This window comes from Ursus americanus, chromosome 21 (assembly GCF_024610735.1).
Source record: "Ursus americanus isolate L20-20 chromosome 21, mUrsAme1.1.p, whole genome shotgun sequence".
NCBI classification, from domain to species: domain Eukaryota; kingdom Metazoa; phylum Chordata; class Mammalia; order Carnivora; family Ursidae; genus Ursus; species Ursus americanus.
The window spans coordinates 13057342-13071611 of record NC_142147.1 but is presented as its reverse complement, the minus strand read 5'-3'; the positions used below and the strand labels follow the sequence as shown (position 1 = coordinate 13071611).

The window sequence follows — 14270 nt, the reverse complement described above, 5'->3', positions numbered from 1 at the left end:
GTATTTAAATATCTGAGCTGTCAGACCAGCAACTCAGATTTGCGTCACTCCTCCCTAGAAGTTAGGTGAGAAAAACACTGGAAACTGTCCAAACTGGGCAGAATAGAGGCACCTGTTGGGCCTGTGGGGGAATCAGACCCAGCCTGCTTCCAGCAACACACGGCAGCGGCCGCAGTGTGTCCGTGGATGTCGTGGTGTGGGAACGCATCGGTAGGCAACGGCGTCTGTGGGTATTGACCCAAGGCCCCTGTAATGGTAGTCATTTTGAATGGATTGATCCCCCAGTTTCAACATTTCATGCATTCAACCTGGACTCATTGATTTGCTCACTACCTGGCTCCAAGCCAGTTTCACCTCCACCAACGGTGTGTCTTTAAGCAAATCGCGGACCTTTCCCAAAGCTCGGTTTCTCTGTTGTGCTGGTAACCAGGGCTTTTCTGCAGGTCCACGCAGTGTCTAGCACACAGTCGGTGCCAACACTGGGCAGCTGCTATTAATGTTGCTGTTGTTGTGTACCCAGGACCCGGGTGGACCTCCCCGTCCCGGAGCGCTCAGGGGCCCTGGAGACCTCGGCGCCATCCAGGTATGCCTCTGGGCATGTGAACTGTGTGTGAATCCATGTCTTCCCAGATGCCGGAGCCCCCACCTACATGTATGAGTTCCAGTACCATCCAAGCTTCTCGTCAGACATGAAACCCGAGACGGTGGTGGGGGACCACGGGGATGAGCTCTTCTCTGTGTTCGGGGCCCCGTTTTTGAAAGGTGAGGCCCTTTGGTGACTCCGAACGTGGAGTTAGAAGATCTGGGTTCATGTCTCAGTTTAGTGGTGGCCTTGGGCAGGTTCCCCTTTCTCTCTAGATCTTACCCAAATACACCAGAGTAGGGCTGAGCTACAAAGATTTCCAACCTTTCTCTCTTACTCCGACACTCATGTTGGAGAAGGTATACTCACGTGTCCCCGTTTGCAGCGTCTCTAAGAATTTGGGCCTGGGTATCCCTAAGACACCTGGAGGGTCACCTTCAGGGCCCTGCTCAAGGGCCAGAATGCCACCACTCCCCCCCCCCTCACAAGAGTGTATCAGAATGTGAGAGTAAGGTTAGCATGGGTGTTGACCTTGAATCGGGGCTAATGTGCGTCTGTGTGTCTGTCTATTCAACCAGCTATCTACCTAAAACTCATGTTTCTAAACTTAATATGTTTAATAGTATTGTATTTTATAGAAGACCTCTCACAAATATCTCCACTGTCCTAACTAGCAGCTGTTAGAGATGACCCATTTCTTCTTGAAATGCGGTTTTGACTCAGTAGGTCTGGAGTAAGGGCTCAGATTCTGAATTTCCCAGCTGTCGAGGGCTGCCAACAGTAACCCATGCTTGGAGGAGCAAAGGCTTTTTTCTTCTTCCCCACAGGCGGTGCCTCCGACGAGGAGGTCAGGCTCAGCAAGATGGTGATGAAACTATGGGCCAACTTCGCCCGGAGTGGGTGAGCTCAGTGGCAAAGAGGGAGCAAGGCTGGGGGAGGGCCGGGCGTGTTGACTGGGAAAGGCAGCTCCCAGCCCTGTGACCCTGATGAGGAGAGTTCTCTGAGCGTGAACAGGCTGCCTGGGATTTGGTGAGCTCCCTGCCTCTGGAGGTGAATGAGCCTCCTGGCGGAAATGAAACCAAGAGGTCTTGAAAATCTCAAAGTGTTGTTGGGGGACCCCACAGTAGCTCTGGGTAATTCTCACTTGGTTCTGTTCCCAGGAACCCCAATGGGGAAGGGCTGCCCTCTTGGCCGGCTTACGACCAGAAGGAAGGGTACCTGCAGATTGGAGCCACCACTCAGCCAGCCCAGAAGCTGAAAGACAAGGAAGTGGCTTTCTGGACTGAGCTCCTGGCCAAGGGGGCAGAGGAAAAGCCGCCTCATACAAAACACGTCGAGCTGTGAATGGGAGGCCTGGCTGGCCTGGGGGCCCAGGGAGCCCAGACAGGGGCAATCTACAGGTGTTTATGAGCCAGAGAGGGATCTTACTATGGAGGCTGGGGATTGTCTGGTGGAGGAGGGCAAGGGTCAGGGAGGGGGAGTTGGGGAATAATTCAATTTGGGGAATAAATTCTTTTGGAGACCAAGTCAGTTTCTGTGTCTTGGGCTCAGAAAGAGAAGGGTGATAGGGTGTGCACCATTGTCCGAAAGGTGCCCCCAGTGGGGATGGCTTGGCCCTGGGAGCTGCTGAGGGGGCCTCTGTCTCTGCTCTGTGTCTCTGGGCCCTCAACAACTCCCAACAACGGGGTGGGGTGGCCAGAGCGCAGTATCCCTCTCCTCCATGCAACACTTGGAGGTGAATGCTTGCTGTCAACCCTGTGAATTTTAACACGAGGCCCAAGAACACTCAACGAGGAAGTGGCAGACCGGACCAAGTACATAATTTTCTGTGCAAAATAAAAATAAGCCTTTATTTTTAAAAATTATGAAGAATTTCAAGATGTCAACAGCAGAGCGTTAAAGCGACCATGAGCCTGGGGCTTTGGGTCTCACGCCTGTGAAGCCCACCCTGGCGAGAGAGCTGGGATGTAAACCTTAGCACTCTGGCTCTAGAACTTGAGGCCACAGAGCAATCCTTCCTTCCTAAACAGGATGCTTTAGAGATCCTATTCTGGGCTTGTCCTGATCAACGGAGTTCATTGGCTTCCTGCCAAAAGCACACATTTGCCTGACGGTCCTCTGCTGCCCTCTAGTGGGCACTGTTCATATAGCCACACCGGCCTCAGGGTGATTTTGCAGCTGATTTTGCAGCTCCACCCATTGAGGGTCTGGGCTGGCCTCTTCACTCGCTTTATTTTATTGTCAAATAAAGTATGGCACAAGTGACGCTATGCCTCAAGGGTCCTTTGCCCGTGCACACGCACTCTCTTGAACCCACGTGACTGCCGTGTGGACAAGCCCCGGCCAACCTGCCGGGAAGGAGATGTCCCGCGGAGGTCCTGTCGAGGACCAGCCAGCCTCCAGCTGACCTGCAGCTGCAGACACTTGGGTGAGCCAGGTCAAGATCAGCTGAGGCCGGCCAGGTCGGCGGAACTTCCTGGGTGGTTCACAGGCCCATCAGCCAAATACGCGGCTGCTGTTTTACGTTTGAGGCTGGTGTATGACACAGCAATCACCTCCAGACAGACTATGTAACAGCCAAGTATGATCACATCACTTCACCGACCTAAAGATTTTTAATGGCTCCTCACTGCCCTGTGGACAAAGTTCCATCTCCCTCTCCCAGCTTGGGAGGGCCCTCATCATCTGGATTTTACTTTTCCCTGCAGCCCTTGCACATGGAAATTTCCACTGCAAGTTTCTTCAGATCCTTCAGTTTCTGGTGCTCCCTGTAATCCTTCATGCATCCGTGCTGTCACTGTTGCTAGTCTTAGCACCTGGAATTTTCCCTCTGACTCAGCTCAGGTATCACCTATTGTGGGCACCCCTCTCTGGTCTCCCCAGGTGGGGTTCTGGGCACGATTCCTCTGCCAGGTTTTGAGATGGTCTTGTCTCACTCGTTTCTGTAAACGCAACCATCTACTGAGGGCTGACCATGTGCCAAAAACTCATCTAGACACAGGAGAGGTAAACAGAAGTGGTTGCTGCCTTCTGTCCCCCAGGCTGCTGGTCCCCTGAAAGATCATTTCAACAAATTGTGGCAAGTTTGGTGAGAGGGGTAGGTTAGGAAAGGCTATTTTTTCTAGGGGTGACATCGAGGGACAGATAAGAGTCAGCCAGTTTCAGAGAGAGGGAAAAGGCCCAGGGATGAGGCCCAGGGACACGGGGTGTCCTTGGAGACACATCTGCAGCTAGTATGGGGTGACTGGAGCGGGGGGGGGGAATGAAATGAGGAAGGAGTCTGGATTTACTTTGAAGGCACTGGGGAGACACCAGTGGGCTACAAATAAGTATGCAGTAGGTGCTCAATATATGTTTCCTTAACAGCATATCATCTGCATCCTCCATCAGACTAAGAGTTTCTCGATGACAGGGTTATTCCTTCTTTGTCTACCCAGTTCCTTTCTGGTACATACTAGGACCAGGTATGGTTCTCATCAATGAATGAATGAGTAAATAAATCCACCCAAGATACAACAAAACAAACCAAATGGATCTTCTCATCCAGACAAGAATCACTTCTCACTCCTCTGGTTCGGGGAGGTGTTGAGGGTTCCCACAGGCGCTGAGGAGGGTCCGGAGAACAAAGACCCCTAGTCCTCAGGGCTTCCCTCAGCCTCTGAGAGGCAGCAGGAGTGTGCGATGGCGCCACCTGGTGGCCACGGCCATATTCTGCGTTAATCAGCTGCTTCCGTTGCTAAGGCGCAGTCTGGCCAGAAAAGGTGAGAGGGAAGCTGGAGCGGGCAGAAGGGTAGAAACATTCTGCTCAGCGGACACACATCCCCACCCGTTCAGCCAGCCTCGAGGGACCTCTGGGGATGCCAACCCAGGTCTGCCTGTCCTCCCCTGCAAGACCTGAGCCCTGAGTACCCCCCTCCCCCAAGAGAGGAACTGATCTCAGACCATGGGGCACAGAAGCCCTTAAGGATCGCTGCTCAGGCCAAGGTGCTTTCCACAAGGGCCCCGCCGGTCTCAGCAGATGGTGGAATCCAGGGGGCGGCGCCACAGGAGAGAAGGCAGTGACCAGGGTCGTCCCAATATCCTTCTTGTCCTCCTCCTAAAAGAACCCTGATTTTGTTCGGGGCAGCAATGTACCAGCAACAAATTCCAGACACCCTGACGGCTAGAAGTTGCCCTGATACATGGGTCTGGCCAGTGAGACACAGGCAGACATTGGGGCGGGGCTCCCGGAGACCTGTTCTTCTCCAGGGTAAATGGTTGCAGACTCAGATGGCCTCTGCCTTTTGTCCTTTCTCTGTATTTCCCTCCTTCCTGCCTGAAAGGTGGGCAAGATGTCTGCAGGTGGATCAGCCTTCTCTCTCTCTCTCTCTTTCTCCATGAGCATGAGAACCACGGGTTATGGATGGTGGAACAGAAAGCTAGAAGTAGTCCAAATCCTTGATGACTTTCTCAAGTGTCTCCAGAGCCACCCCAGGCTTCGGGGAATGTAAGGCAGAGACCTGCTCTAAAGTTCTTCTCTGAGACCAAAGATACTTCTCCTCTTCTTCCTGCTGAGGAACACGTCTCTCCCTGGCCCATTGCTTGCTTGTCACAAGAGAATGAGAAAAACCTCATTTGTTAAGGGGCCATAGTTAGATTCTTGTTACACCTGTCATTCTAACCTTTAGAGGAGATAGATAGGGAGCCCAAGCGGAAGCTGTATTTGGCATAAAGAACCAGAGAGCGCAAGGTTAGGGCGTGCTTGGAGAAAGCCAGCACAGGTATCTTCTCTGGGAGGCAGGGAACCTCTGTGCGAGATGAACTCTTTTACGGTGGTGGCCTGGCGCAGGTCACGTGCTTCCTAGCACATTGCAGACACTGAAATATGTATGCTAAATACATGCACGTTTAAGCACGTCTGTGTGTGTATACATATACGTAACAGGTGTATGTAAATTATCTATGCGTACGGATTACAGATGGTTCGTAATGAAGAGGGTGTTGGAGCTAGTTGAGGACCCATGCTACTTCCAGCTGGGCTGTGTTATGCCTGTGTGGCCAGGGACCAGGGACAATGGCGTATCAGAGTGGTTAAGAACCAGACTCCCTGGGTGCCAACCCCAGTGTCACCAACTGGTACGTTATTTCAACTCTTTGTGTCTCAGTTTCCCCCACTTGTAGATGGGGGGTAATAATACTGCCTCGTGGTCTCGTCAGGAGAATTCGGTGAGCTGAAATTTGCAAAGCCCTTGGAACAGTACCTGGCACTGGGTAAGCCGGTGCGTTGGCTAATTAAATGTCAGCGCAGTGCATTGGCCTTGTTTCAGGGGCTGATGCTTCTAAGGTCTCAGTCCCCCTGGGAATCCATGGCTGTTGAGACTGGAGGGCCTCATTCTGTCTTTAATAAAGCCAGGGAGTCCTTGTGCCAAGTTTCGGTGGGGGCCTCTGTAAGTATAATAATCCAGTTAACAATTCTAATCTTGGCTCTCATGCTCCCTGATCTGACTCCATGGCTCATTTGCAATGTCCGTGTTGTCTTTCCTTCCTTACCTGTGAAGTGGGAATGCCTCGGATGCCGCCCCACCCCTTACTCTTCGCTACTGATAGGGTATTATTACTGTGTGTGGCTGGAGATGGGGGTCAGGGTTCAATGGCGTTTACCAGGGGAGCCTGGGGGGCTGTCATGCAAGAACAGAAACTTAGCAGGGACCTGGGAATGTGCTCAGGTGGGCAGCAGGTAGGTGCCCAGATGTTGGGCTGACCGTGGCCTTCAGGTCTGCACCAGACTTACTGTGTCCAGGGGCTGGGCTTGCTTCAGGCCCTTCCTCTTCGGATTGCGAGTCTGCCCATCCTCAGCTGGTCCTCTGGACCAGAGCCTGAAGCTACAGGGGGGATGGGGGCTGTCCCCCCCTCTGAAGACATGCTCTGCTCACAAACAATCCGATTCTGGCTCCTGGGTATGTGCAGGTAATGGACTTGGCTTGGGCCTTCTCTGGGGACAGAGATGGTCTTCCTTGATTTTCTGCAGCCCAACCCCTTCCCTCCAGGCCCTGTTGATCTGGCCCAGCTCAGCTCTTCCCAGGCCCGAGGCCGACACAGCCAGGAGCTGATAAGCACGACACCAGAAGTCACTGAGTTGCCAGCTCTTGCGGGAGTCTCTGGTCCCCACACTTCTGTCTGCTCCTCCTCTGGGTTGGAGCTGAGGTCAAGGCCTGCCTGAGTCGATGCCCGGCAGGGGGAGCCTCTCCCGTGCCAGCAGCCTGAGGGGGGCTGACAGCAGAGGGCTTGCGGGGCAGGCGGGTCCTGCAGAAGGCTGGCTGCTGCCTGGCAAGGCCCGTGGGTCCTGGTATTTCCCGAAGCTTGAACTTCCTGCCCAGGTAGTCCCGTGCACTGGGGTCCAGGGAGACTCGGATTTGGCTACCGAGACCCCAATTCAAACCTCAGCGGCACCAGCAAAAGGAGGTGACAATGGAACAGAGACACTGTTTGGGCTGCAGGCAAATACAGCAATGACTGGGCTGCCTTTGAAATGGGCAAAGGTGGGGGAGGGGGAGGAGATGGACATTCGTCACCGAGCTGATCTGCACTAAACATGTAACAAGAACCACGGAGCAGGCACTCTTCTGAACACAAGGTTAACATTCAGTCCTCCCCATGGCCCCAGCACTTGTCCTTCAGTAGCTGGGCGCCCTTGAGTGGGTCACCTGTCAACCCCAGCCCTCCACTCCCTCGTCTGTCCAGTGGGACCATTGTGAATGCTACTGCCTACCTCACAGGGTCGCTGCCAGGAAAACAAAGGACATGTTGGATGTGGGATGGATTCAATGCAAACTCAACACGAATGGGGTGACAGACATTTAGAAATAAGCTCTGCTGTTGTCCATGTTTGGCTGGGGTTGGAGAACAGAGACTGACACCGTGTATCACCAGAAGAGAGAGGCCCCCAAAGGTCATGCTAGTCTCAAACATCTGAGAATTTGACGAACGTCTTCTCTCTCCCACAGAAGCAGACACAAACTCATCAAAGACAAAACTTCAAAAGTTCCAAAATTCTCTGAAGTCCATCCATGAATAGTTTTCATAACCCCTGACCCATTATACAGATGAACAAATTGAGGCCCAAAGAGAGTGCCTCACTCCTCTCAGTGCCTTCGGAAGGAGGCAGAAACGGAGCTACGGCTCCCCACAAGCAGGCCGGGGCTGTGATTCAATGGGGGAACGTGGAAAAGCCTGCGGCTGCCTCAAGCAAGGCTCCCCTGTGCGGGCTTTTCTGCCACATCCGTCAGCCGAGGGCACAGGGCGGCAGCCAGGGTTGCCGGGCGCCCGGTCGTCCCCAGAAGAGCTGCCCTTTCTGCTTCTGGCCCAACCTCCCTCCGCTACACCCACAGGGCCGGTTACTCATGAAATGTCAGCATGCACAAAGGCAAGGCTGCAAACCGGGCTGCCTTTCGTTTAGTTCATTATAATAAACCCTAACTCTGATTCTGGAGTTCAAACAGAACGACCAGAATCCTAGTACCCTCTCTGGGGTGTCTGCCCAATGGCAGTTCGACAGGCCAAATCACTCCCCACCCCAAGATCCTTGGCACGAGTGTATCTGCTTGTCCCAATGCTGCCGCGTGAGCTGGGGCTCATGACTCTCCACAAAGAAGCCCCATGGAAGGGACTTTAGAGGTTGTGCAATCTCTTTCCCCCACCCCCGTGGGACACCGTGTCCCCTCTATAACCTGCCCAAGAGACGTTTTCTGCTAGCTGCTTGCATATCTCCAGTGACGGGAAGCTCGCCACTGCCAGCCCATTCTCTCTTCTCGTGTAATCTTGTAAGCTCTTTTCTTGGACTTCCTATTACTGGTTTCAATGCAGCCTTCAATCAGCGGGTTCACCGCCCCCTCCCTGATAGCCTTCACATATTTGGAGACATACACTGGATTGTTTTTTGTCAATACCTTGTTTATATTGATGTCACTTTAAAAATAATAATTAAAAATTAAAACTAATAACAATAAAAATAATATTTATTAAAAATAATAATAATAGTACTTAGCAACAAGGACCTATGTGTTAATGTATCCTTCTCTCCCCAGAAAAATGCACGCGGGCAATAATGGGTTGTGCACTGAATGTGATCCAACTGCAGCTCCCCCCCCAACTGAAGGTTCTGATCCCCTTGAAATTCAGCCCCAGAAATGAAAAAGCAAAGCTAGGTGCCTAACTTGGTGCTCCTTGGTGCCCATTTTCTATTTAAATAAAAATATGTCTTAAGAAATAAAACCAATGTAGCTATTTTAGTAGCTTGAATTTCAAAAAATAAATTAAAAATTTTTTAAAAATATGTCACTCTCAGAGCTGGGATTCCAGATCTCAGCCCCTCCAGTCTCCTGCTCCATGGGTTATACAAAGAGTTATTTGGCTGAGGAGGTGGACCACTATGACCAGAAGCTCTTCTTTACCAGCTGACGCTGATTGCAGACACCCCCCCTTTGCCTTACGTAATTCATAGCGTTTTACCTTCATGACAGAAAGAATCCACTACCAGATAACGTGGCACAGGAAATATCCTTTATTACTCTGCACACTTATTTTTCCATGAAGAGAACAGCTTTTAAAACAAATCCACACCAAACAGAGAACCTTCATGACATTGGAACAGTCCGTGACACAGAGAGGGCACCACTGGGACAATCCTTATTTACACAGAAGTGGAGAAGCAGAGGGATGAGGATGGGTACCCCAAAAGCAACGTCACATTCACCAGTGTCTTTGGTGGCCTCTGACCTTGCGGCGTAACTACGCTAACACCTGCACAGCTGTGGCTCCTGGGGCTCTCAAGGGCATGTCATGTCACCCTCAACCTCAAAACAAAAGGGTTGGGTTTTTTTTTTTTTTTTAAACCCATTGTTTCTGACATCCATTGAAGACATACTAGAGAAGGAGAAACTACTGAATGTCCAGAAAAATCCAAGTTCTGGAGGCCAGAAATTGGACATCGCTCTACTCCACAGGTTACGGGTCGCCAGATCATTCTGGAAAAGTCCTACTGGAAACAATGTGCTTCCCTCACAGTATATTTAGCACAAGAACATTGTCATGGAGACAAGAACATTTTTTAACTGGATGGGACCTCTGATTACAGGCTCCAACCCTTGCCTGCAGACAAAGAACCCCGAGGCCCAGAGAGTTAAGCGCCCCCCTCCCCAGGAGCCCAGGAGGCAGCTGTAGACCCAGGTCCGATGAGCTGTGCCCCCTTTCTCTGTTCTTCTCCATCCGCTGGCTTCCAAAGGAAATACACAAATGAAATGAGCCCAGCGCGCTTCTCTACTAAGAAATGACTTCTTTGGTAAGAATGTTTCGGTCTCACCTCACCAGGGCCAAGAGAAACGGGTCCTACACCCAGAGACAGCCAACCCCTGCTCCCCAGCCCGGGCGGGGCCGCCGTCCCAGAATTAAGGCAGCTTTGGGGACTTGTATGCGGCAGGCCCTTTGGCACGAGGTGGCAGCTCCCCTTTCTCCTTTGTCTCCTTTGCATCTAGAACGAGGACCCACTCACAGGTGGCCACGGGATCACGGACACTGAGCAGATGGTAACGCAGTGGTCTTAAACAGACATTTTACATTTCGTGGAAAATGACAGTCTTTTAAAAATCTGATAAAATGCGAAAGTGTCATATACAGTACACAGGAGCACCCTCGTGCCGGGTAACCTCTGCTCTCAAAGAAAGGCCACAAAAAAGAAGTCACACATGACTCGGGATAAAGGACACACTCCCTCTCCATTAAGTGTGGGTGGAAGGTGAGCCCAGAGTGTCTGCCGGCACCCCCACCAGAACTTCCAAGGGCTTCCTGGGTAGGGGGACCCTGGGCTTGGGGGCCAGAGCCTCCCTCGCCCCTCACCCCAGGCTCAGGAGCCGACTCCCGCCGCCAGGCAGCACCGATGCTCCGGTCTGGTGTGGGCCAGCTAGCAGCACATCTCCGCTTCACCCTCGGGACAGATATCTGGAGGCAGGAAGACCACAGGCGGATGGCAGGGTCTCTCCATAGGGTGTCCCTGTTCTGATACACACAGGCTTTTCTGTCACCCTCATTTCAGCCAGCCAGCCTCAGCTGTCACTCCCCGCTGTTCCCCAGAGCGACTGTGTTCATCAGAAAGGGGGCGGCTCAATGATTTCCTCTGGCAACCAGATGGATGAGAACAAATGACGCCTCTCCCCTTCTTCCAACAACTGCTGAGGGTCTGACTGGATCCCTTAGTACCTGACAACACTTGACCCAGAGTGCCCAAAATGCTGGGCCCGGGTGTTCCCATCTGGGAAACGGGGACAAAAACTGGCCCTGCAGTCCTCGCTGGGAAGACGGGAGGTGACAGGGATGAAAGTGCTTTGTGGAAAACAAGCATGACACTGAGGGAGGAATTACCCTTCACGGGAGGATTCGAAGTCACTTAGCGGGTCAGATCCCACCCGTGATGGGTCACCCTGCCCTCATCTCCCAGACCCCCACCTTATCGTTCCACTCCATCGATGCTCCACTCCCAGGCCCTGCCCTCCACAGTGGTCCAAGACACCTGCCACCTGGGCTGTCTTACACTTGGAGCTGGCCTTTTTACATGAAAACATCAAGCGAAAGTCTTCTGATTTTTCCCTCTTTTTTCCAAAAAATGACCCATGGACACTGACTTAGCCGGGAAATCTCAGGACTGTCAGAGAGAAAACCGCCTCTCAGCCCCCGACTGGCCCCCTTATAACTCTCTTCCACACACCGCATGACCCATTGTTCACGCTCAGGGACCTTCTGGATGTGTTGTGTGTCTTCCTATACTCCCAGTATGAGTGGCCTCTCTGTTTATTTACTTATGGACCAAGATTCTTCCACAGGGGCTTCCACAGTCACAACAAGAACCTCTGAATCTCAATTTCCAGCAGGGACATAAGAAGAGACTCAAACCATAAACAGAAACCTCCAAAAGATGCCACCAACTTAACCCAACTAGGAATCCCTTCTCTAAATCACCACCACCACCACCAGAGGGCGCCACACGCGAACGTGTAACAGAAGTCAAGCTGGAAATTCTCTAAAACCACCAATCTGCTCCATCAACTCAGAATAGTCTTGCCTGGACTTCAGTGACCAGGTTGCTCTGTACTTGGTCCCACCCTGCCCTCAGGTGCCAAGTCCAGACCATGAAGAGAGACAAAGGGAATTTTCACGGCCAACCCCCCATCACTTGAAGAGCCTGGGACCCTGCTGCGTGGGGGACCTTGCTGGGTGGGTGGGCTTCCCCACGAAGAATGTTCCAGAACACACACACAACAGACTCAGCCAGAGTGAAAACTAACTGTGAAGGTTTCTGCTCACGATCCCCCAGAGAATCTGCCCACAGACCCAAAACGGAGACAAACCAATCCAAGCTCCCCGACCAAGGTTCAGATACCACAGTGCTGACCGGGTGGCAGGAGAAAGAGGATCCCCTGCCCCAGACCCAGCCAGGCTTCTCGTTTGTGTTTGGTTTTATGGCGTCTGACCAAAAGGAACGTCCCCTCCCTGATTTGGCTGACAGGATTTCTTCCGTGGCCCAAAGTCCAAGCTAGCATGGGGGGGGAGTTCTGCCTGAGCCATGGAGCTCAGCTTGGGCCAGATCCCAAGCTGCGCAAGACCTTCCCCAAAACAAAAGAGGTTCAACAGAAGTCATTCTTCCTGTACCCTCCCCTCCTCTTCTCCCTCGAGGCTTTCCAATCCCAACTCCAAGACCCCGGGCCAGATGAACAGAATGTGAATAAAAACCAGGTCACGAAACCATTTGTAACTGGGAAAAGAGGAAGAGGGACCGCACGACACATCTTTCAGGAGAGGATTTTCAAGACTGTGTCCGGGGTGGTAGCGAAGCCTCGGACCTGGGCGTGGGCGCGGCAGAGCTCCTCCTCGGGCCTGGGGTCAGATGGCCAGCCAGTGCTGCAGCTGCGGGGGGAGAGGACAGGTGTCTGTGCCGGGGCCGGGGGCGGGCGGGGGCCGAGGGGGCAGCGAGAAGCACAGGGCGGGCAGAGAACACACGCCGTCACTCCAATGACCCCGGAGAACATGCAGGCCTTCTTGTCAGGCCCGGAAAGGGCCAAGAAGCCTCCCAAAGCCGCACAGCAAGTCTGAAAACGGGGGGGGGGGGGGGGGGGGGCAGGACCCTCCCCCACACCCCAACCGCAAGGATTTTAAGGGAAAAGGACTTAGGTCAACGTGTTACTGATGCCCCTGCAGCTCTTCCTCCAAGATGAGAGATCCCCAGCCTAGTGCGGCGACCACTCAGAGAGAGGGAATAAAGCTTAGGAAAGACTGGACATTCGGCTTCCTGGGACCACGGAGCAGAGGGTCAGGCAGAAGCTGGTAGAAGCAGAGGACAGGCCCCTCCTCCCCTTCCTGACATCATAGCCCTGGGACTACAGCCCACAGCTGCTTGGGGCTTTGTGGCTTGTGAGAAGCTAGCCGCCCCCCCCCCCCCCCCCCGCCAGAACATTCCAGCCTGCACCTACTTGGAACTGCCTGACATCCCTCTGGGCCACCAGGTGATGCTCGTTCTCCGGGGTGATGCCGTAGGCCAGTCTCTGTGAGAAGACGGAGACGGAGAGGAGGCCTCAGCCAGGCCCTGGGGTACCAGCCCAGCCGCCACCCCCAGCTAAAGGCCACCTGCTCGTTGGCCCTAAAGTCCTACATAAACGGCATGTGAGGTCCATACAGACACCTCCTGGCCTTCCTTGTGGAGCGGGTCTGTTCACCTTGAGTCATCCGGCCAGTCGGGGCGCACTGGGCCGACTACTGCGGTCCGACACTAGGTGAGTCCCCGGGGCTCCAGGGCCGAAGGAGCCGCCGTCTCTGCTCTGGGGGGCCCCACAGGTGCACTGAGAGGGCTGGCACTGAACACATACACACACGGGCAGTTCTGAAGCCGCAGCTGGGGTGAGTGCTGCAGAGGACGAGCCCAGAGCACAGCGAGGGCGCAGGGGTCAGGGAGGTCTCCCTGGGGTGCGGACACGGGGCAGGGACTCAGTGATGCATCGGGGTCAATGACAGATCACTGCATGGTGGGGAGCCCTCCCTGCCCCCAAAGTGTAAAAAATAAAAAGCTCCAAGTAGATCCAGGATGAGCTCACAGAACACAGGTCCTCCCAGTGAGCCAGAGGCTCCGGGATGTGCGAGTTCAAGGACGGGAAACGTGTCATGAGGACCTGGGGGAGAGGGCGGACACAGCCCTGCCTGGGACCCTCTTCCCTCAGTCGCATATCTCTCACTTGCTGCCGTGCCCGTCTGACTATCCGTCCCCTGGTTAGAATGTGAGCTCTGGGGAGTTCCTTCCAGTGCTCAGCGGCCTCCCGGGGCCAGGCACCCTCGCAGCAAGTAGCTGGGAGGCGAGGCCATGAGGGGCTGAAGGAATGGAAGCTTCACCTTGCAAAGGAAGGACACAAGGCCAAGCCTGTCACCATTATTTATAAAGGAAAGGGCCTTTGAATAACCAAATAGGACAGACATCATTTCCAAGGAAAGGCACTGTTTGCTCAACGCTTCTCCGTGTATCTGCACACCCACAATGCACACGAGGAAAAGAAGATGTATTCTGGAAATCTCTGATTTAGGCTGGTAGACGTTGGGTTCGGGAAAGAGGCAGGTAACAGCTGAGATGGCTATGTCATGGTGAGCGCAGACTGGGAGATGGGGACATCGGGGCATG

General features: G+C 53.4%; 2 protein-coding genes across 2 annotated transcripts in view; one reads left to right on the top strand and one right to left on the bottom strand.

Annotated features, from left to right (window-relative positions):
- Positions 1-2109, top strand: part of CES1 (carboxylesterase 1) — a 35028-nt gene extending 32919 nt beyond the window's left edge. The window contains exons 12-14 of the mRNA XM_045806814.2: positions 631-762; positions 1411-1483; positions 1744-2109. Coding sequence (XP_045662770.2) covers positions 631-762; positions 1411-1483; positions 1744-1927 — 389 coding nt within the window. The 3' untranslated portion in view covers positions 1928-2109. The remainder of the gene's footprint in view (positions 1-630; positions 763-1410; positions 1484-1743) is intronic.
- A 6992-nt stretch (positions 2110-9101) lies between these two features.
- Positions 9102-14270, bottom strand: part of SLC6A2 (solute carrier family 6 member 2) — a 46125-nt gene continuing 40956 nt past the window's right edge. Inside the window, exons 13-14 of the mRNA XM_045806712.2 lie at positions 13078-13149; positions 9102-12514 (exon numbers count right to left, since the gene is read on the bottom strand). Coding sequence (XP_045662668.1) covers positions 12491-12514; positions 13078-13149 — 96 coding nt within the window. The 3' untranslated portion in view covers positions 9102-12490. The remainder of the gene's footprint in view (positions 12515-13077; positions 13150-14270) is intronic.